This window comes from Poecilia mexicana, unplaced genomic scaffold, assembly GCF_051168715.1.
Source record: "Poecilia mexicana isolate PSO_F unplaced genomic scaffold, ASM5116871v1 scaffold_20, whole genome shotgun sequence".
NCBI lineage: Eukaryota > Metazoa > Chordata > Actinopteri > Cyprinodontiformes > Poeciliidae > Poecilia > Poecilia mexicana.
Genome location: NW_028263389.1, coordinates 11,504,929 through 11,520,481, shown reverse-complemented (window position 1 = coordinate 11,520,481; position 15,553 = coordinate 11,504,929). Strand labels below are relative to the sequence as shown.

The 15,553-nt window shown below is 38.4% G+C and overlaps 1 protein-coding gene across 2 annotated transcripts in view; it reads left to right on the top strand.

Moving 5' to 3' along the window:
- Nucleotides 1–922: 922 nt before the first annotated feature.
- The window catches only part of cunh8orf34 (chromosome unknown C8orf34 homolog), a 79,638-nt gene continuing 65,007 nt past the window's right edge, over nt 923–15,553 (top strand). For both annotated transcript variants that reach the window (XM_088001342.1, XM_088001341.1), the window contains exon 1: nt 923–1,392. In XM_088001342.1, coding sequence (XP_087857468.1) covers nt 1,324–1,392 — 69 coding nt within the window. In that variant the 5' untranslated portion in view covers nt 923–1,323. The remainder of the gene's footprint in view (nt 1,393–15,553) is intronic.

The following is a 15,553-nucleotide window of genomic DNA, read 5'->3' as shown; positions in this document are numbered from 1 at the left end:
GAAGGAACGTAATAAGAAGAAAGCACAACTAATGGCGATGACGTTTTTGTGGAAACAACTTCTGTAGTTGTTTCTGTAGTTGTTGAGTGATGGTTGTTTAAATCTTCATTTGGTGTGTCTGCTTCCTGGGGCAGTATTATGACGCGTCTCTTCACTGACTTAAGTCAGATAAAATGCAATGTAATCGTTCTGACTGCAAAAACTTTGAAAACTATTGGATACACATTCGAATTAGTGCCACATATGAAAGTGGAACAGATCTGATTTTTTTTTTTTCAGTGGGCGAAAAATGTGGAATTAGGCTCCTCAAATTAGAATGAAAAAGGCGTGGCGTTGGCGCAGGGTTAAAGTATGACATGTATGGAGGCCTTAGTCCTCAACGCAGCCCAGTGACCTTTGTTTCATGTCCTCCACCTCTCTCACGACCCGCTTCCTGTCTGACAAATTTCAAATAAATTCCACTAGAGCCTGCTAAGCTGTAACATAGGTTGTACATTGGATTGCATTTGCTTGCTATGTGAATGTGTCCTTAGAATCGAGCGCTACAGTGACCTTTTCTTCATTTAGACCAATGTCCAAGTGCTACTGTCCTGCTACCTTTGGGTGCATCTCTTGTCCAACACACCTGATGGCTAAATTCCCTTGTCAACATATTTATGAAGGCCTGTTATTTATCCATCCATTTGATTCAGGTGTGGTAGAGAGGGGGTTCATGAAAAAGATGGACTTCCTGATTCTAGTTTTGAATGTATTTTCAACAACAACAAAAAAGTTAACTGAGATAGGATGGTGGGGGTAAGATGATGACTCTTTACAACCTCTCCATATATCCCCTGATTAAAAACAATCCAAACCATCCTGTAATAATCTAATATGGGTGGTTGTTTCGTATAGCAACAATGCGTTTATTGGCAAAACCGAAGCAGGTACTATTAAGAGAGGCGGATAACGAAATGGGAGTGGCGGCGGCAACTCCAGCAGCCAGTGAGCGGAAGATTTGTAATCTGTCACAGAGCTACGGAGCCGCTGGCTTCCTCAGAGGAGCCACCGACAAAGAGAGAGTCAGCGAGGCGACACGCAGGGGAAGGTCCCGGGGCTGACTTTCCTCGCCTCTCCACGATGCTCGCCCGGTGTCAGCGCCGCCTTTTTTAACGCAAATCCCGTCTGAACTTACCTTATCCCAACCGGGAGGACAGTTCAATTTTCACAACCTCAGTTTCAGACGCCGAGACGGCTCCCCTGAAGGACGAATGACTCCACCGGCTCCCCTCCTGATTTCATTCTGCTAAAAGCTCCTGAGCGGGAGGCGACAACAGTTTCTTCATGGCGTCCCCGCAACAGTCAAGAATTCAGTCTTATCTGGAGAGGAATAAAATCGGACCACTCTTTGAGGTGAGTGCACCAACTCTGAAGTTTATTGCCCGTCACGTTTTAGGGCTGCTTTGCACCAAACATTTAATATTATGCCGCTCCTGAACACAGATATCGTGTAATGTCACTTGATAAGAGCTGCTGTGGAATAAGGAACCGGGTATCCTTCTCCCGCACCTCGACGTGCAAGACGTCCCACTGCGCACCGGCAGCCAGTTAAAGAACACTGCCGGCTGTGTTTGCATCTACATCTCCATAATTTTACCCCCTGTTACAGTGTCATGTATTTCAGAAGCCAGGGGCGGTCCAGAAAGTTTTTTTAAAGATGGGCGCCCAGATGGTGGCCACTGATGATCTTGGTGCAGCACCTAAAACTAGGGCTCCTGTCATGTACACTGCCTTGCAAAAGTATCATGTCCTTTGAACTTTCCCACCATTTGTCATGTTATGACGTAGTTCAGTGTATTTTATTTTCATTTTATTTTGTGGAGTCAACACAATTATGGGGGAAAAAAAGTTGCAGGTTTATATTAAATAAAAAACCAGAAGTTGTGCATTGATATACGTACAAGCGTTATTTTTGCTGTAGTTACAGCTGTTAGTTTTTTTGAGTACGTCTCCACCACTTCATCTGAAAATGATTGTTAATTAAGCAAGATATTTTATGTGTTTTTTTAGGTCTGCACTGAACACATACTTTGATCTAAAACAATCTCTCATAGAACTAGCAACATTTTCTTACTGGGAAGTGAAACTCTGCAGTCTATTTGTTTGACGTGCTCTTTTTCCACCACACATTAGGCCTTGCACATAGGCAACTCCACCCCACCTCTAACCCCAGTGAACATTTAAGTCTTATCTGACCGGAGCGCCTCCTTTCGCATGCTGCGTGCCCTGCATAAAATGCAAGAAGAAATCTTTTTTTTTTTTTTCAATAATGGCTTTCTTCTCACCATTCTGACCCCAAGGTGAAATTTGTGGATGTCCTGTCAGATGTGTTCATCGGTCTGCTGATTATTCATTAATTTTCTCTAGAAATCCTTCGCAGAGCAGCTGGATTGATGCCGAGGTTAAATCACACACATGAACTCTATTTACTGATTAGGTGACATTTCACAAACGTAAGGGCAGCTGCGTGGTCTGCATTTTATGTCAGTAAAGGGGTCTGAATATAAACGCGTGCTACTCTCCTTGGTTTCTTTCTTTAATTTGTTAATGAAGCAAAACGTGTGCAGGTGTGGTTGCTGCTCCTAGAGCTACTTGGTTCAAAGCGGGGTTGCCTCCGAGTGCTGACTTTGATTAGTCAGCCATGAGATCAGTTCTCATAAGGAGTTACCTGGGTGACATCTAAGCAAACCATCAGAGGCTTAGACCACCTTTGCCTGCTGGATCATTTGCTGGCCTCATATCAGTTAATGGGCTGCATTACAGGAATCACTTGGACATGCAAATAGAGCGCTGACCTGCGCATATTATCTTTATGTTAATCTAACTTTTTTTTTTCCCCCCAATATGGCGATGTCTCATTTCTGTTCAACAGAACACACAAAGACAAAGACGAACATGGTGTGCATTAAAATGAATCTCAAGAGCAGTAGGAAGGCTTTTTTTTTTCTTTTTTAATTTATTTCAGCACTCTGGACAGAGACTCTTCCCTAATATGGAGTCCACCCAACAGTGAGGACAGTAAATCTGGAGTCTGGAGCAGTTGATGAGGCTAAACTGCACAATGATAGGGCTCTGTGTGTGCTCTGCTTGTTTGTTTTTTTCTCGCTCAGTGTTGCTCTTTCACCCGTCTCCCCCTGCTCCGTTGCTTTCTCATGTTTGTGTTCGTTTTGAGCGCTGCTAAATTAGCTCTCCTTTATCTGACAATTCGAGATGATTAAAGCAAAGCACAAAGGTGGAACCTCGCAATTGTGCCTCTGTGTGTGTTACAGTCCGTTTTTAACTTTCCAAACAGACTTTTCAGTCAGACCAACAACGATATGGATCAAGCCTCTGTTGTTTATTTTAAAAGCCGCTTTGTAGTGGCCAGATTTCCAGGGGGAACCGACAGCCGAGGTGAAGCAAAGGGAGGACGTTTGAAAAGTCTCCTGGGTCTTTTGCTCTTCTCATGAGAAAATGATATAGTCGCTGTCCCGCTGTTGCGCTTGAAAAACCTCGGCCCATTCTATTGTTGTCCCAAAGAAAATCCATTATCGCGCATTCAGCTATGGAGAAACATTTCTTAACTGGAAGAATCCAGGGGAGAACGGTGTTCTCCTTAGAATGTTCTCTCATCAGATGTTGGGACTCAGTGCAGCAGAGGTAATGATGAAAAGTGGGGGCTGTTTAAGACAAAAAAGGTTTGTCTGAAAATGTGGTAGACATTGAGAAAATACCATGTAGTTCTAAACATGGATGCAGTAATTTGTGGGCCACAGTTTTGCCAGCAATTTTTCTTATGAATGTATTTTAACATTTGTGCTTTTCAAAACCAGATTTGGGTACATCTGTTGTTTAATGGGCATCTGAATGCGCAAAGCTCTCTGAAACAAGGAGTCACTTTTGCCAAGATTCAAAGTTTATTGTCATTGTCAAAAAAGGCAACGAAATTGTGTTTGGAGTACAACACTCAGTGGTAGTGGCAGATTTCCAAATAAAGTGCATACGAGGTAAAAGTGACACCAGTGCACTTACATCTTGCAAAATATAAATACGTAAACAACTCCCCAACCCCACTATAATAAATAAGTAGCACCGTTAATTAAATAACTCTAATCTAAACGTTATGTTCACATTGCTAAGCATAGATGAAGGCTACATATGGAGCTACTACACTAAGGTTCTTAGATCCGTCCCTGAATCAAATACATGACTTGTCACCAGGTCTCTGCTTGGCAACATGCTGAGGAGGGCCGTTTGATTCAGGCGTGTTGGAGCAGCAATGCGTCTGAACATTGCAGGATAGTAGCTCTCCAGAACTGGAGTTGGAGATCCTGTTCTAGACTAAGATAGAAAATGATTAACTTCATATAAAATTTGTAAAAAAAAATGTTTTTCAATAATAATAAAACCATTATCTTTTTTTTTTTTTTCTTTAAACCACTTCCTGCAAAAATCAGACAACTTGGGTTGCACATTTAGTTTATTAATGAGCATAAAAATGAGCTAAAACACTGCTGTATTGGGTGTTTTATACCACATTTGCTTTTTTTGGCTCTTTCTGTAGAAGTTTTAATAAATTATTACTCAGTATTTTTTTTTTTTTTTTTTTTTGTGATTGTGAAACGGAGTTCTTGGTTATTCTTGTAAACATGTCCCACTTTGTTACTTAATGCTTTTGGTGCCTTGTGTTGGTCTTGTTCTATCTGTTCAACTTACTGCTAATTAATTTTGTATTAAGGTGTTGCATACTTCACAGCTTAGAAATTACAACACTCGTGTGCTTTTCTTTCTTTCTTTAAAATGTTGCCTCTCGAGTGTTTACCCACACAACACTTTTTAGTATTTATTTATTTATTTATTTGTTTTATTTTTTACATCAAATCAATTTCTTTGGTCCATTTCTCTCTCTTCTCTGAGACACAGACCTCTTATACTTGACACATAGCTGCAGTATTAACCAGTGAGTGAAGGTTCATTTACTCACTTAGATGAGATGCAGCTTATGATTTGCCAGAGAATTTAATTATTTATTTATTTATTTATTTATTTTGCCTCACTAATGAAATGGTTGCTTTGCAAAGATAGCAAGCTGAGTCAACACTGACTGAATTTGTTCCGAGACTCAAGCAGCCTTTCATAATAACCAGAGTAATTGCACACCAAGTCATTGCAACACGTTTATGTAAATTGATATTCAGTTTGAACACAGTTTCAGTGCCGTGTGACTGTTGCTGTTCTGTGGCGTATGTGTCTAGAATGACTGTTTTTGAAAGTTGTTTATATAGGAGTAGTGAAATAAAAAAAAGGTAAACTGTCTGCTTTTCTATGGTTCTTTAACAATGTACAAGTCTGGATCACAAATTGGCAATTCTTGTTCGTTAATGAGCATTTCTGCAACATTTACATTTATATATATACCGTGTTTCCCCGATTGTAAGACGTATCGGGGGTTTCAGGGGGGTTGGCTAATATAAGCCTCCCGTCTAGCTGCGCGCCGCCTCCTGCCCACGTCCGCACCGTCCCCCTCTCCATACGTCGCCGCGTCTGCCACCTCCCTCTGATCTTAATGAGCGCCGCCTCCTGCCCACTTCCGCGTTTTATGGTTAAAACAAAAAATTCGACAATTTTTTTCCAATATAAGACATACCCCGAAAGTAAGACATAGTGGGGCTTTTGGGGATAAAAAGAAAGTAAGACACTGTCTTACTTTCGGGGAAACACGGTATATATATATATATATATATATATATATATATATATATATATATATATATATATATATATATATATATATATATATATATATATATATATATATATATATATATATATATATATATATATATATATATATATATATATATATATATATATATATATATATACAGGATGGGAGAAGGCGGAAATAAAGTGGTCTTTACCTTTGTCACACACGGTGTTAAACCGGTCCTCATGTTGCTCCCTGATGTGATCTGCCCTTTAAGTTCAGAAGCAATGTAAAGTTGCTGCTGGTGAACAGTGGGGGGTTGATGGATTGAATACAGTGTTGGGCTGATTAACTATCTTATTATATGCTGTTCTTTTGTTACTTATATCAGTCAGAAAGTGGATTTTAGTGATTATGTTCTAATACCAGAACTTGGAAAATTAGTATCGACTCTGCACTCATTTTTTTTTCAGTCACTTGTGTTGCTCCTTATAGAACCCTGTAATGAGCTTGCCTCTTTGTATTGGTTTTCTTTTAGTGAACACGGCAGCCATTCATGTGGAAAAGCTCTTTCTGAACTTGTTCTGCAGTCATGTTCTTTTAATGTGCCTTCAGTGATCTGAAGACGTCCAGGAGGAAACGCATAAGAAACACGTACAAGTCAAACGTATCTTAATCGCCCACCTAATATTGAGTTCATCTTCCTTTTGTCACGATTCTGACTCTAACAAAAATGTTTATAAAAATATTTTAAAAAAACTGTGCTATTACTGCTGTTCAGTTTCTTTGAAAATATTCAAACTTTAATGGATTTTATTGTGATTTTCTGTGATGAACCAACAGAGATTATTGAGCAATAGTGAAATTTAATGAAGTCATCCATGACTTTCAAAGTTTAAGATCAAAAAACAGATAAAAGCATGGTTTTGTTCTTCTTCACCCTTTATTTAAACGGGATTAAAAGAAAAAGTCTTTGTGATCAAAGATCTCTTTCACAAGAGCATCCTGACAGTCATACAGTTTGTAATGAACTCACTTTTTTCTCTGATGCCTCTAAAATAAAATCCAGTTCAGAAATTACTTGAACATCATAAATACCAAGAAATGCAGCAAGACAGTTTAGGAATAAATGTAGATATTTAAAGGAGAGGGATTTTTTTTTATTTGCTTAGAAATCCATCATTGCAGAAAACACAAGAAGACAAATTCAGAATGACATACTTTGCAATACAATATTGCTCTACATGCCCCCTTGTCAGCTCTGATCATTAATGTAAATGAGACACAATTGCTTATGATGAGGTAACACTGTACCATAATTTATCTGGTCCTGGTTAAAACAGATGGGAGTGTTTTACACGTGAATATACCTGGATGAGAGATGGAGTTGAACTAAAACAAGTCTTTTCATTTGCTCACTCAACCTTTGCTGATTGTGAATCTACTGTCACATTTTGTAGTTATCGTCTCTCTTTGGAAACTTGTGCGATCACAAACTGTAATGCATTTTATTTATTAGTAGTACATTTTTTGTGAACAGGGAAGTGTCTGTGAACATCTATTTTTTTTTTTTTTTCCCCACAGATTCTAATTTGGATTTAGGTCTGGTCTTTGTATTCCCTCAACTGAATATGCTTTAATCTATCAATCAGCTGTAGCTCTATAGCTTTGGGGTTATTGCCCTGCTGAAGGAAGAATCTCTGCCCCAGTCTTGGATCTTTTGCAGCTTTTAACAGATTTTCCCCCAGGATTGCCTTGTACATAGTTCCATCAATCTTCCCATTAACTTTTAAAGCTTACGCCACCGTGTATACTGTGTTTATTTAAAGGTCTTGTCATGTTTTTAACGTTTTAAGGCCAAAATGCTGGATTGTGGTCTCGCCTTCGTCCATATGTTTGTAGTGTCTGAATTTGGGAGAAATTGACTTGTAATGGTTTTCTTTCTACAGTGACCTATTACTCACTACCTGTGCTTGATCTTTGAAGAAAATTTCTATAGAGTACCCTATAGCTTTGCAGCTTGACAGAATGCGAAGAGGTCCAGTGAGCGTGGATAGTTTTGCAAGACGCTGCGGATAGCAAAGCCTCTTGTATACGGCTCAATGAGAGGTGTTGTTTTAGCTTGTCTCGACTGATGTAGAAAGGTGAGTTTATGGCACAAAAATAGTTGGAAATAACATGCTATGTGTGTGTTTCTGTGGCTTTTAAGTAGCTTAAGTTTCATCTTAAAGACGGTCTTGGTACTATATTGATTACTCATTTTCTGTAAAAAAGAGACATTTCTGATCACTGCGTTTCATTTAAATGGAAATTAGTTTGTCACTTAAATTAAAAAAAAGTGTTTAATCTTAGATTGTACATTGCGCCGTTATGTCTGCTGCAATAAAGGCAGCACACCAAGTAATATGATATCATTATTTGTTTGACCAAATCAGAGCCAAAATGAGGAAACTACAAAGAATTTATTGTAACATAAATCTTTCTTGATAATATTGAGAGATGAAGTGGCAGGCGTGTGCTTCTCATCAAATGCACATTATTAGCATATTTAAGAGGCACTGTAATGGTAAAAGAAATCACAGGCTAATCTGGACCGTTAAAATGTGTGTTTGCATTTCCAAGGAGAACAGCTTCTGCTGCTTATCACTCCAGGTACAATGTTAGGGTTATTTCCAAACAACTTGGGGTCCATCATCCTACAGTTTTGTGGTTGTAAGTGGAAAGCACTTGAGACAACCATCAGTCTTTCCCAGAGTAATTGCTGCAGCTTGTTTACCTTGAGTGCACTTCTCTGACAGACATCCAAACCACTGCAACTGCATTTCAGTCTCCATAGTGGCAAGATAACATTTTAAATAAAGTTTGTGTTGGAGGAAATGAGATGAAACAGAATGAGGATTTGAACAAAAGGGTAACATGGAGAAATCCTCATGTGATGGGGACCACTGTACAATGAAGCAGAATAAATGCAAAGCAAATTAAGGTTCAGTTCAAGACTTAATTCATATCTTGCCTGTCTCTAACTTATTTGGGAAACCTAAACTGCTCTGGAGCAAGTTATACTTCCAGAATAAAAGTGAAAATCATGGAAACGCTGCCTCTCAACCAGTCAATGCCGTGTAAGAATTGAAGTATAAATATTAATAGCGTTTCTCCTCCTCACCAAGTTTCACAACATCTTTGCTTCCAGATTAAAAACTCAAATGTTGTTTTAGATATTCTCTCTAAAGGCTTGAGGCATGACTTTCACTTGTGCTTCAAACTCTTGAACTGACTCCAGTTAGAGACACATTGCACAGATTTTAAAAGGAGCAGATGTTCACACTAAAAGACTGTTTTGTTTCACAACTGAATTAATGTGCATCACACACTTAACTGAACCTGGTGAGGGATCAGACTGGTTTTATTTCTTTTAGACCAACTAAAGAAAACTGAGTGCATTAAAATCTCATGAGGGCAACACTTTGAAGGAGCCAACACACCTGATGGTGCTTGAATATATTCTTAGAATTAGCTATCACTGCATAGTGTTAGTTTGTATAATACCCAATTTCATTTAGACTCATATTATTATGTAATTGCTAATAAAGTTGAAAACAACTAAGTAGGCTTGCAGATGATGCCACCATGCCGCAGTCTCTTTTATTGGCTGTCGACGACACACACTTACAGCTCGGTCGACGATCAGTTCCAACTACCCAGCTGCACCCAGATCAGCCTTAAAAATGTTGTTTGACTGTGACTGAGGTCAGCTCTGGTCTGTTCCCCTCACACATTTGCAGACTCCAGTCTTCACCTCCTCTCACACTCGACAGATTTTGTGCCGACTCGACCTGTTGACTGACCACAACTAGTGCAGACTTTCAGCTTGGAATCAATGGGAAAGGCAGAGACTTCAATATTTTACTTTCAACAATCTTTATCTCAAGTGTTTAGGATTAAAAGCAAGTAGCAAGGATATGAATATGACTATGTATGCACTTTGGTATAATTTTTTCCTGTGCTTTATAAAGGATATTTTGCTTTCTTGTTTACATGCTTTGTTGTATTTCACAAAATGTATCATGTCAACACAAAATGACTTAACATCACCTGTAAAGCCCTTCAGTCGAAGGCTAATAGTTTTGAGCATTGAACTACTTCCTGTTTACCACTCAAGATTTTTGATTAAACAGCTTTCAATATGGGAGGATCAAACCTAATAGAGTAGCTTAAATACATTTAAATTTGAAAACTAAAAAAAAAAATGTTTTTTTTCCCGAAAACTCAAGACCTTCTAAACTGCATATAAAGGTTCATATAAACTTCTGTGATGTGGCATAAAACTATTTTCAGTCTTGCTGTCTCTGCAAGCTTCAAGAAAACAGTTGAAGACAATTCAGAAAACACTTGTATTGATGACCTTTGTGATGCTCTCCAGTGTGATATGACAGAAGTGTGGTCTCGCATGGGTTAACACAGCTCCCCCTTCAGGCGTAGTTTCGGTAATTACTACCAGACAGGCGTGCAGTTGAAAACAGCCCAAGGCCAGGTTCATCCTGTGGGGCTGCTGGAAAGAATGAGGAGGGAAAAACGTCTTACCTCGTCGGATCAGACAGTCAAACGATGAGTGAAGGGCGATCTGTGGGAGACTCGGAGCGTGGAACATACCGGAGAAAGGAACTAGTCTGTGTTTTTGTTTGCCCGTGTGTGTGTGTGAGGAGAGCAGAAGGAAAGCTAAGGAGAGTACAGCAGCTTCAGTGCATGCTAATCAAGTTATCATGTCCAATTACAGCCCAAGGAACCTGATGGCTGACTGCTGAGAGTCACTGATAGTCGAGCTGCTTGAGTTGGAGAGAAGATCATGTTATACGCAAAACCTTGTTGGTTTCCTTGCACCCCGCGATTGAAAGGAGTGAAACTGTCCATGTATATACATTTTAATTACAGTACATACAAGTGCATTCTAGCAAACTTTTTTCCAGGGAACATGATTCAAAAATGTTTAGCTTAAAGGATGAGCAAGCAAATAAATCGCAAATGAATGAAAATTGTTTCTGCTTTCTGTCCTGTGGGAATGTCTTTAAAAAAGCTTTCTGATGCAGTTCTCTTATTGGTTGGGCAAATGTTCCCTCACTTACCTCACCGCTGTCTGCAAGCTTGTGGTGGGATTTTTGTTGCAGCTCCAGTTCTCTTAAACTTTTTTTTAAATCTAGTCCTAATTATAACTGTGGGTGAGTTTAGGAGAGAGAGAAAAAAATCTTAATTTTTGACTTGTAGATTACAACTTCTCTGCCTTTTTGAATGGCCTCTTCTCTCACCTTTCCTATTTTGAAACATACCTATAAGAAATGGTTGTCTAAGTGACTTCATAATTATTAACAAGAAGCTTCCAGACACTGGGATAAACTTGAAGGAGTAAAGTACAGATTTAAAAACCATGAACAGCCTTGAGGAAACAAACAAACAAAAAAAAGGGCAGGAAGTCTCAAAAAAGCTTGCTTCATCATTTTTTAGTTGGGATTATGGTTGGTATTTTTCTGATTTTAAAACCATACTGTTGCAAAAAAGTAACTGGAAAAGAAAGATGGTCTTCTTGTATACATAAAACCGCTAAGTAAAAGAGACAGGATAATGATTAGTAATGTATCACATAATGCAGATAATGTGGTAAGGATATATATTTTTTTCTTTCTTCTCTGTCATAAAAGTGCTGTCAGGGGAGCTTGAAGGCATCAAGCCTCTTATCTTCAAAAACTAAAAACAAACAAGCCTGCAATGCTTTTGGAGATGAAAAGCACACACGCAGCATCTATTGTCTGGCTTATGTGCTTTGACAGATTTTTTTTATTTATTTATTTTTTTCCTTGACAATTCATGCCAGATATATTTTACATCTCAGTATATGGAGACACAGGCGGCACAAGCTTCTCCACCAATCATGTGCAGCTGTCACCGGGATGATAAAGTTCTGCTCGTGCTATTGGTTGCCTGAAAAGTGGCGGCGGCAGTTCTTTTCGAAAAGCTCAGCATTTTTTATTTTTTTATTTTTTTATTCTTTTTCTTGTCTGGATGCAGCCACACAAAAAAGCAGAGCACTCAGGAAAAAAAAAATGCTGTGTGCAGGAATGCTTCTTTTATTGATGGTCATGGGAAATGTGAGGGACACTTTACTCCGTTACAGCAGAGAGAATGACAAGCAGGGCAACGAGTTAAAAGACCGCCGCCAAGTTCAAGGTATTGTGCTTTAATCACTGAGAACTCAGAAATAATCTGAGGATTTTCTGTTGCTCTTCTAGAGAGACGTACTCAAGAGGGAGGCCAGAAAACCACTGTTGTATTGGTGTGCCTTTTTGTTTTTTTTCCATTCACATGTAAATATGACTAAAACTGGAAGTAGCTTTAATTCTCAGTTATCCATGGAGCATAACTTGATATTTTATTGTACAACTTCCATGCTCAAAGGAATAAGGGAAAGGTTACACTTACTTAATCCTACCAGCCTAGGATTTATTAGATTAACAAATTAGTTTACCAAATTGCACACAATACGTAAAACATAGTGCACCACAAACAATACAAATATCCTTCTGTGCACAAGTGATGCACCCTGTTATCACTGTCCCAATAAATCCCTGCACTTTGCAAAAACAATCCCTTTGATTTTGAATTGACTCCTACCAAGTTTATTTTAACTGGACTCTTAAAATACACACTCAGTTTCCCACCACAAATGGGTTGTCCAAGTGCTGTGCCGGGTCTTAATGCATCAAAGCAGCACTTAAACCATGACACTTTCACCTCCAGGTTCTTTTCCCAGAATGGTGTATTTGGTTTAGGCCACATCTCCTCTGTTCTTGTGTCCACTTACATCTTACTCCTGTCTGTCCAAAAAAAAAAAAAAACATTATTCCAGAAGACTTGTTTTTGTTTCTGTTGATTTTTCTTATTTTTTTATGTATTTACCTGGATCCAGTTGCATATATTTTTAGAAATTAAGAAATATCCAATGTGTGAATTTCTTCATGTCAAGAGGAAATGTTTCTCCTATGAGATCGTTTTATACTAATGTTTGAGACTAGTTTGCTTCAAATCCGTATGGACTGTCATAAAGTAGTTTTAAGTTTTACTGATCTTGCCCAGTCTGAAAATAAATATTTTGAGGGAGGGGAAAAGGATTTTGTAAGGTATGCATTTCTTGACCCATATTTCTGACTCTGATCTAGAACATAGAAGTCAGAAAAATGTTAAATATAAAAAGCCAAAGATCAATATCTGACCCTCCACTGCTCTTATTTTCTGCATTATCTCTTCTGCTTGTTTACATATAGTCTGGATGTTATCCAGCGGCATCCTTCTCCATCTCTTTCTGTCCATTGTTCTATCTGCTACCCTCTCTTTTCCATGTTCAGTTGACGTGGCACACATTATACAGAAACACAGACGTCACTGGAACCTGTGGGACGGCTTTGTATTCCCAAATTTTATTAAGATGGAGAACGAGAACAAATGGCAGACGGCGGCCTGTCATCCAGGTGACAAGTTGCCCTCCAGAGATGAGCTCTTGCTGCATTTATGTTTCTTTTTATTTTTTTACATTTTTACTCAAAGACAATTTGTGGAGAAATTATGTCGGACAAAAAGTTTTGTTTTTGTTAGGGGTTACAAATGTGTCACAGATGGCATCTTACAAATAAGGAACATTGTAAATGCACCGACAAAATTCTGGTGAGAACTTTACTTGCATTTATTATAAGGACTAATTTCATTGATTAAGGCCTTTAATGATTTATTGAAACGGGTCCATTTTCAGGATTCTGCAACATAACACTTAAATCTTTATTTTCTAAATAATTATATATATATATATATATATATATTTTTTTTTTACACCTGTTAGACTGGCCAGTAAAACAATGGGAAAGTTTAATGCACTCTGTAAGGATCTAGGATTGTGTGTTTAGCAGTGATGTAATGTTACACATTTGTACCAAAAATATCTGATACACCCCTGTCAGTTTGGTACGCAAATGTATCAAACACGTATATAGCTTTGTTTTATACCAGAACAAGTGTGTAAGGTTTGTGGGGAACTAAGTGTGCAACTTTAAAAATATGACACTAGAAGAAAATGGAGACAACTCCCGCTATCAATAAATTAAATTTATTTCCTTCAGTTAAAAAAAAAAAAAAGCATAAGCTATACAAGTGCTTTTCTTAAGATATTTCTAAAGGTTTTTTTTCCCCCTCTAATTGTGAAGATTTTTAACTCGGCATGAAACAGATGACAGGTTATTTTTGACACCTCTTTCTTGGAGGATTGAAGTACTAAAAACAGCAAGTCCCAATTTTACTCAAAAATTCAAAATCTCAATAACTTATCGATGTAACATGTAACCCTATTAATATTTAAACAGATGTTTTGTCTAGCACGTCTCATAACGGTTAAAGTAGAGATTTTCCTGATTTACTTTTGTTGTACCAGTCTTCTGTCCTTCAGTCTGCCTTTCCCCGTTTGCTCCCTACTCCTTTTCAACTTGCTTCCACTTTCCTTGTCTTTGTTTAAACTGCAGGGCAGCGGGCAGTATCAGTGAGAGTATCATGACTGTCACTGTTCTCGGAGGAAGTCCTTGATAGCTTCCAAGGACACAGTTTGTTTCTTGGCTAGCTGACAGATTGTCAATTACTGGGACCCAGCGAAACTTCCTTAGGCATGCGGATATCTGCTCCGGCATCAGATCTGTACCACATATGGACTGCATTTCTGGCTTGCTAATGTCACCTTTAGCTTTCTCAAAGGCCCCTGGTGCATAGTGAGAGTCTGAGACGATCCTCTTTGCCCATTGAAACACATGATTGTTCTGCTGAAAATATCAAATTTCATAGTATATAAGATTAAACTCTGGCTTCATGTGGAAATCTTAGCCAAATGTGTCTATAATAAACAAGAGTCATGTTATATGAAACGCATAATTACTTTAGAAAGCAATAGGGTGAGATTGTGTTGCCTGTCTGTTCGGTAAATGTGTGCGGAAAGGGGAAGACTAGATACCACTGGACCAATTAGTGCTGCTGTTCCTTGTCTCTGTTGCAGTCTTTTTTTTTTTCAATTTCAGAAGAAAATCGTTGGTTGTCTCTATAGATACGTTTCACTCTCCAGAATATTAAATCCGTTTTGCTGACCCTGCTAAGATGAAGTGTCCCTATTTATGAACGCTACCTTTAGCCACTGCCAACCGGGAAGTTTCAAGAAATTGTGTTTTGACAATCTTCAATAGTAGAGGTTGGGGGCAACAAGTTGAGTGTCTCCTTTTCTACAAGAACTACCACTTGACCTAAAAAATACATAATTGCAGTAGTTCTAAAGATTCTGTGGGTCAAAGTTTGTTTCTGCGATATTATTCAATTTCTTAAGTGCTCTCTAATCAAATATGCCAGTCATGGTATAAAAATAAACTTGACAGGGAAAAAAAAAGAGAAAATTCTGAGGGAATTCAGCCATTTGATTGAGGTGTGTTGGGGAAGGCAATCATCTAAAATCTGCAGAAGGATAGCTCTCAAGGACTGGACTCGGGCACATTTACTTTAGATTCTACTTTTTTGTGTTTAGTTGTGCTCTGCATGGAATACACCCCTGACATTTGTAACAAATGAAAAGTTGAATCAGCAGGTAATTTTCAGGATAGGCACTCCTGTAGTTACATTAAACTATTCATTGTTAGACCATCATCTTAATTTGTTGGCTTGGAGACAGCCTCACAGTATTAAACGCTAAAGATAAATTGTATCCCCCAAGTTAGCCATCAGCTTGAGACACCACCCAACAAGCCCCATGCATGAGGATGTTTT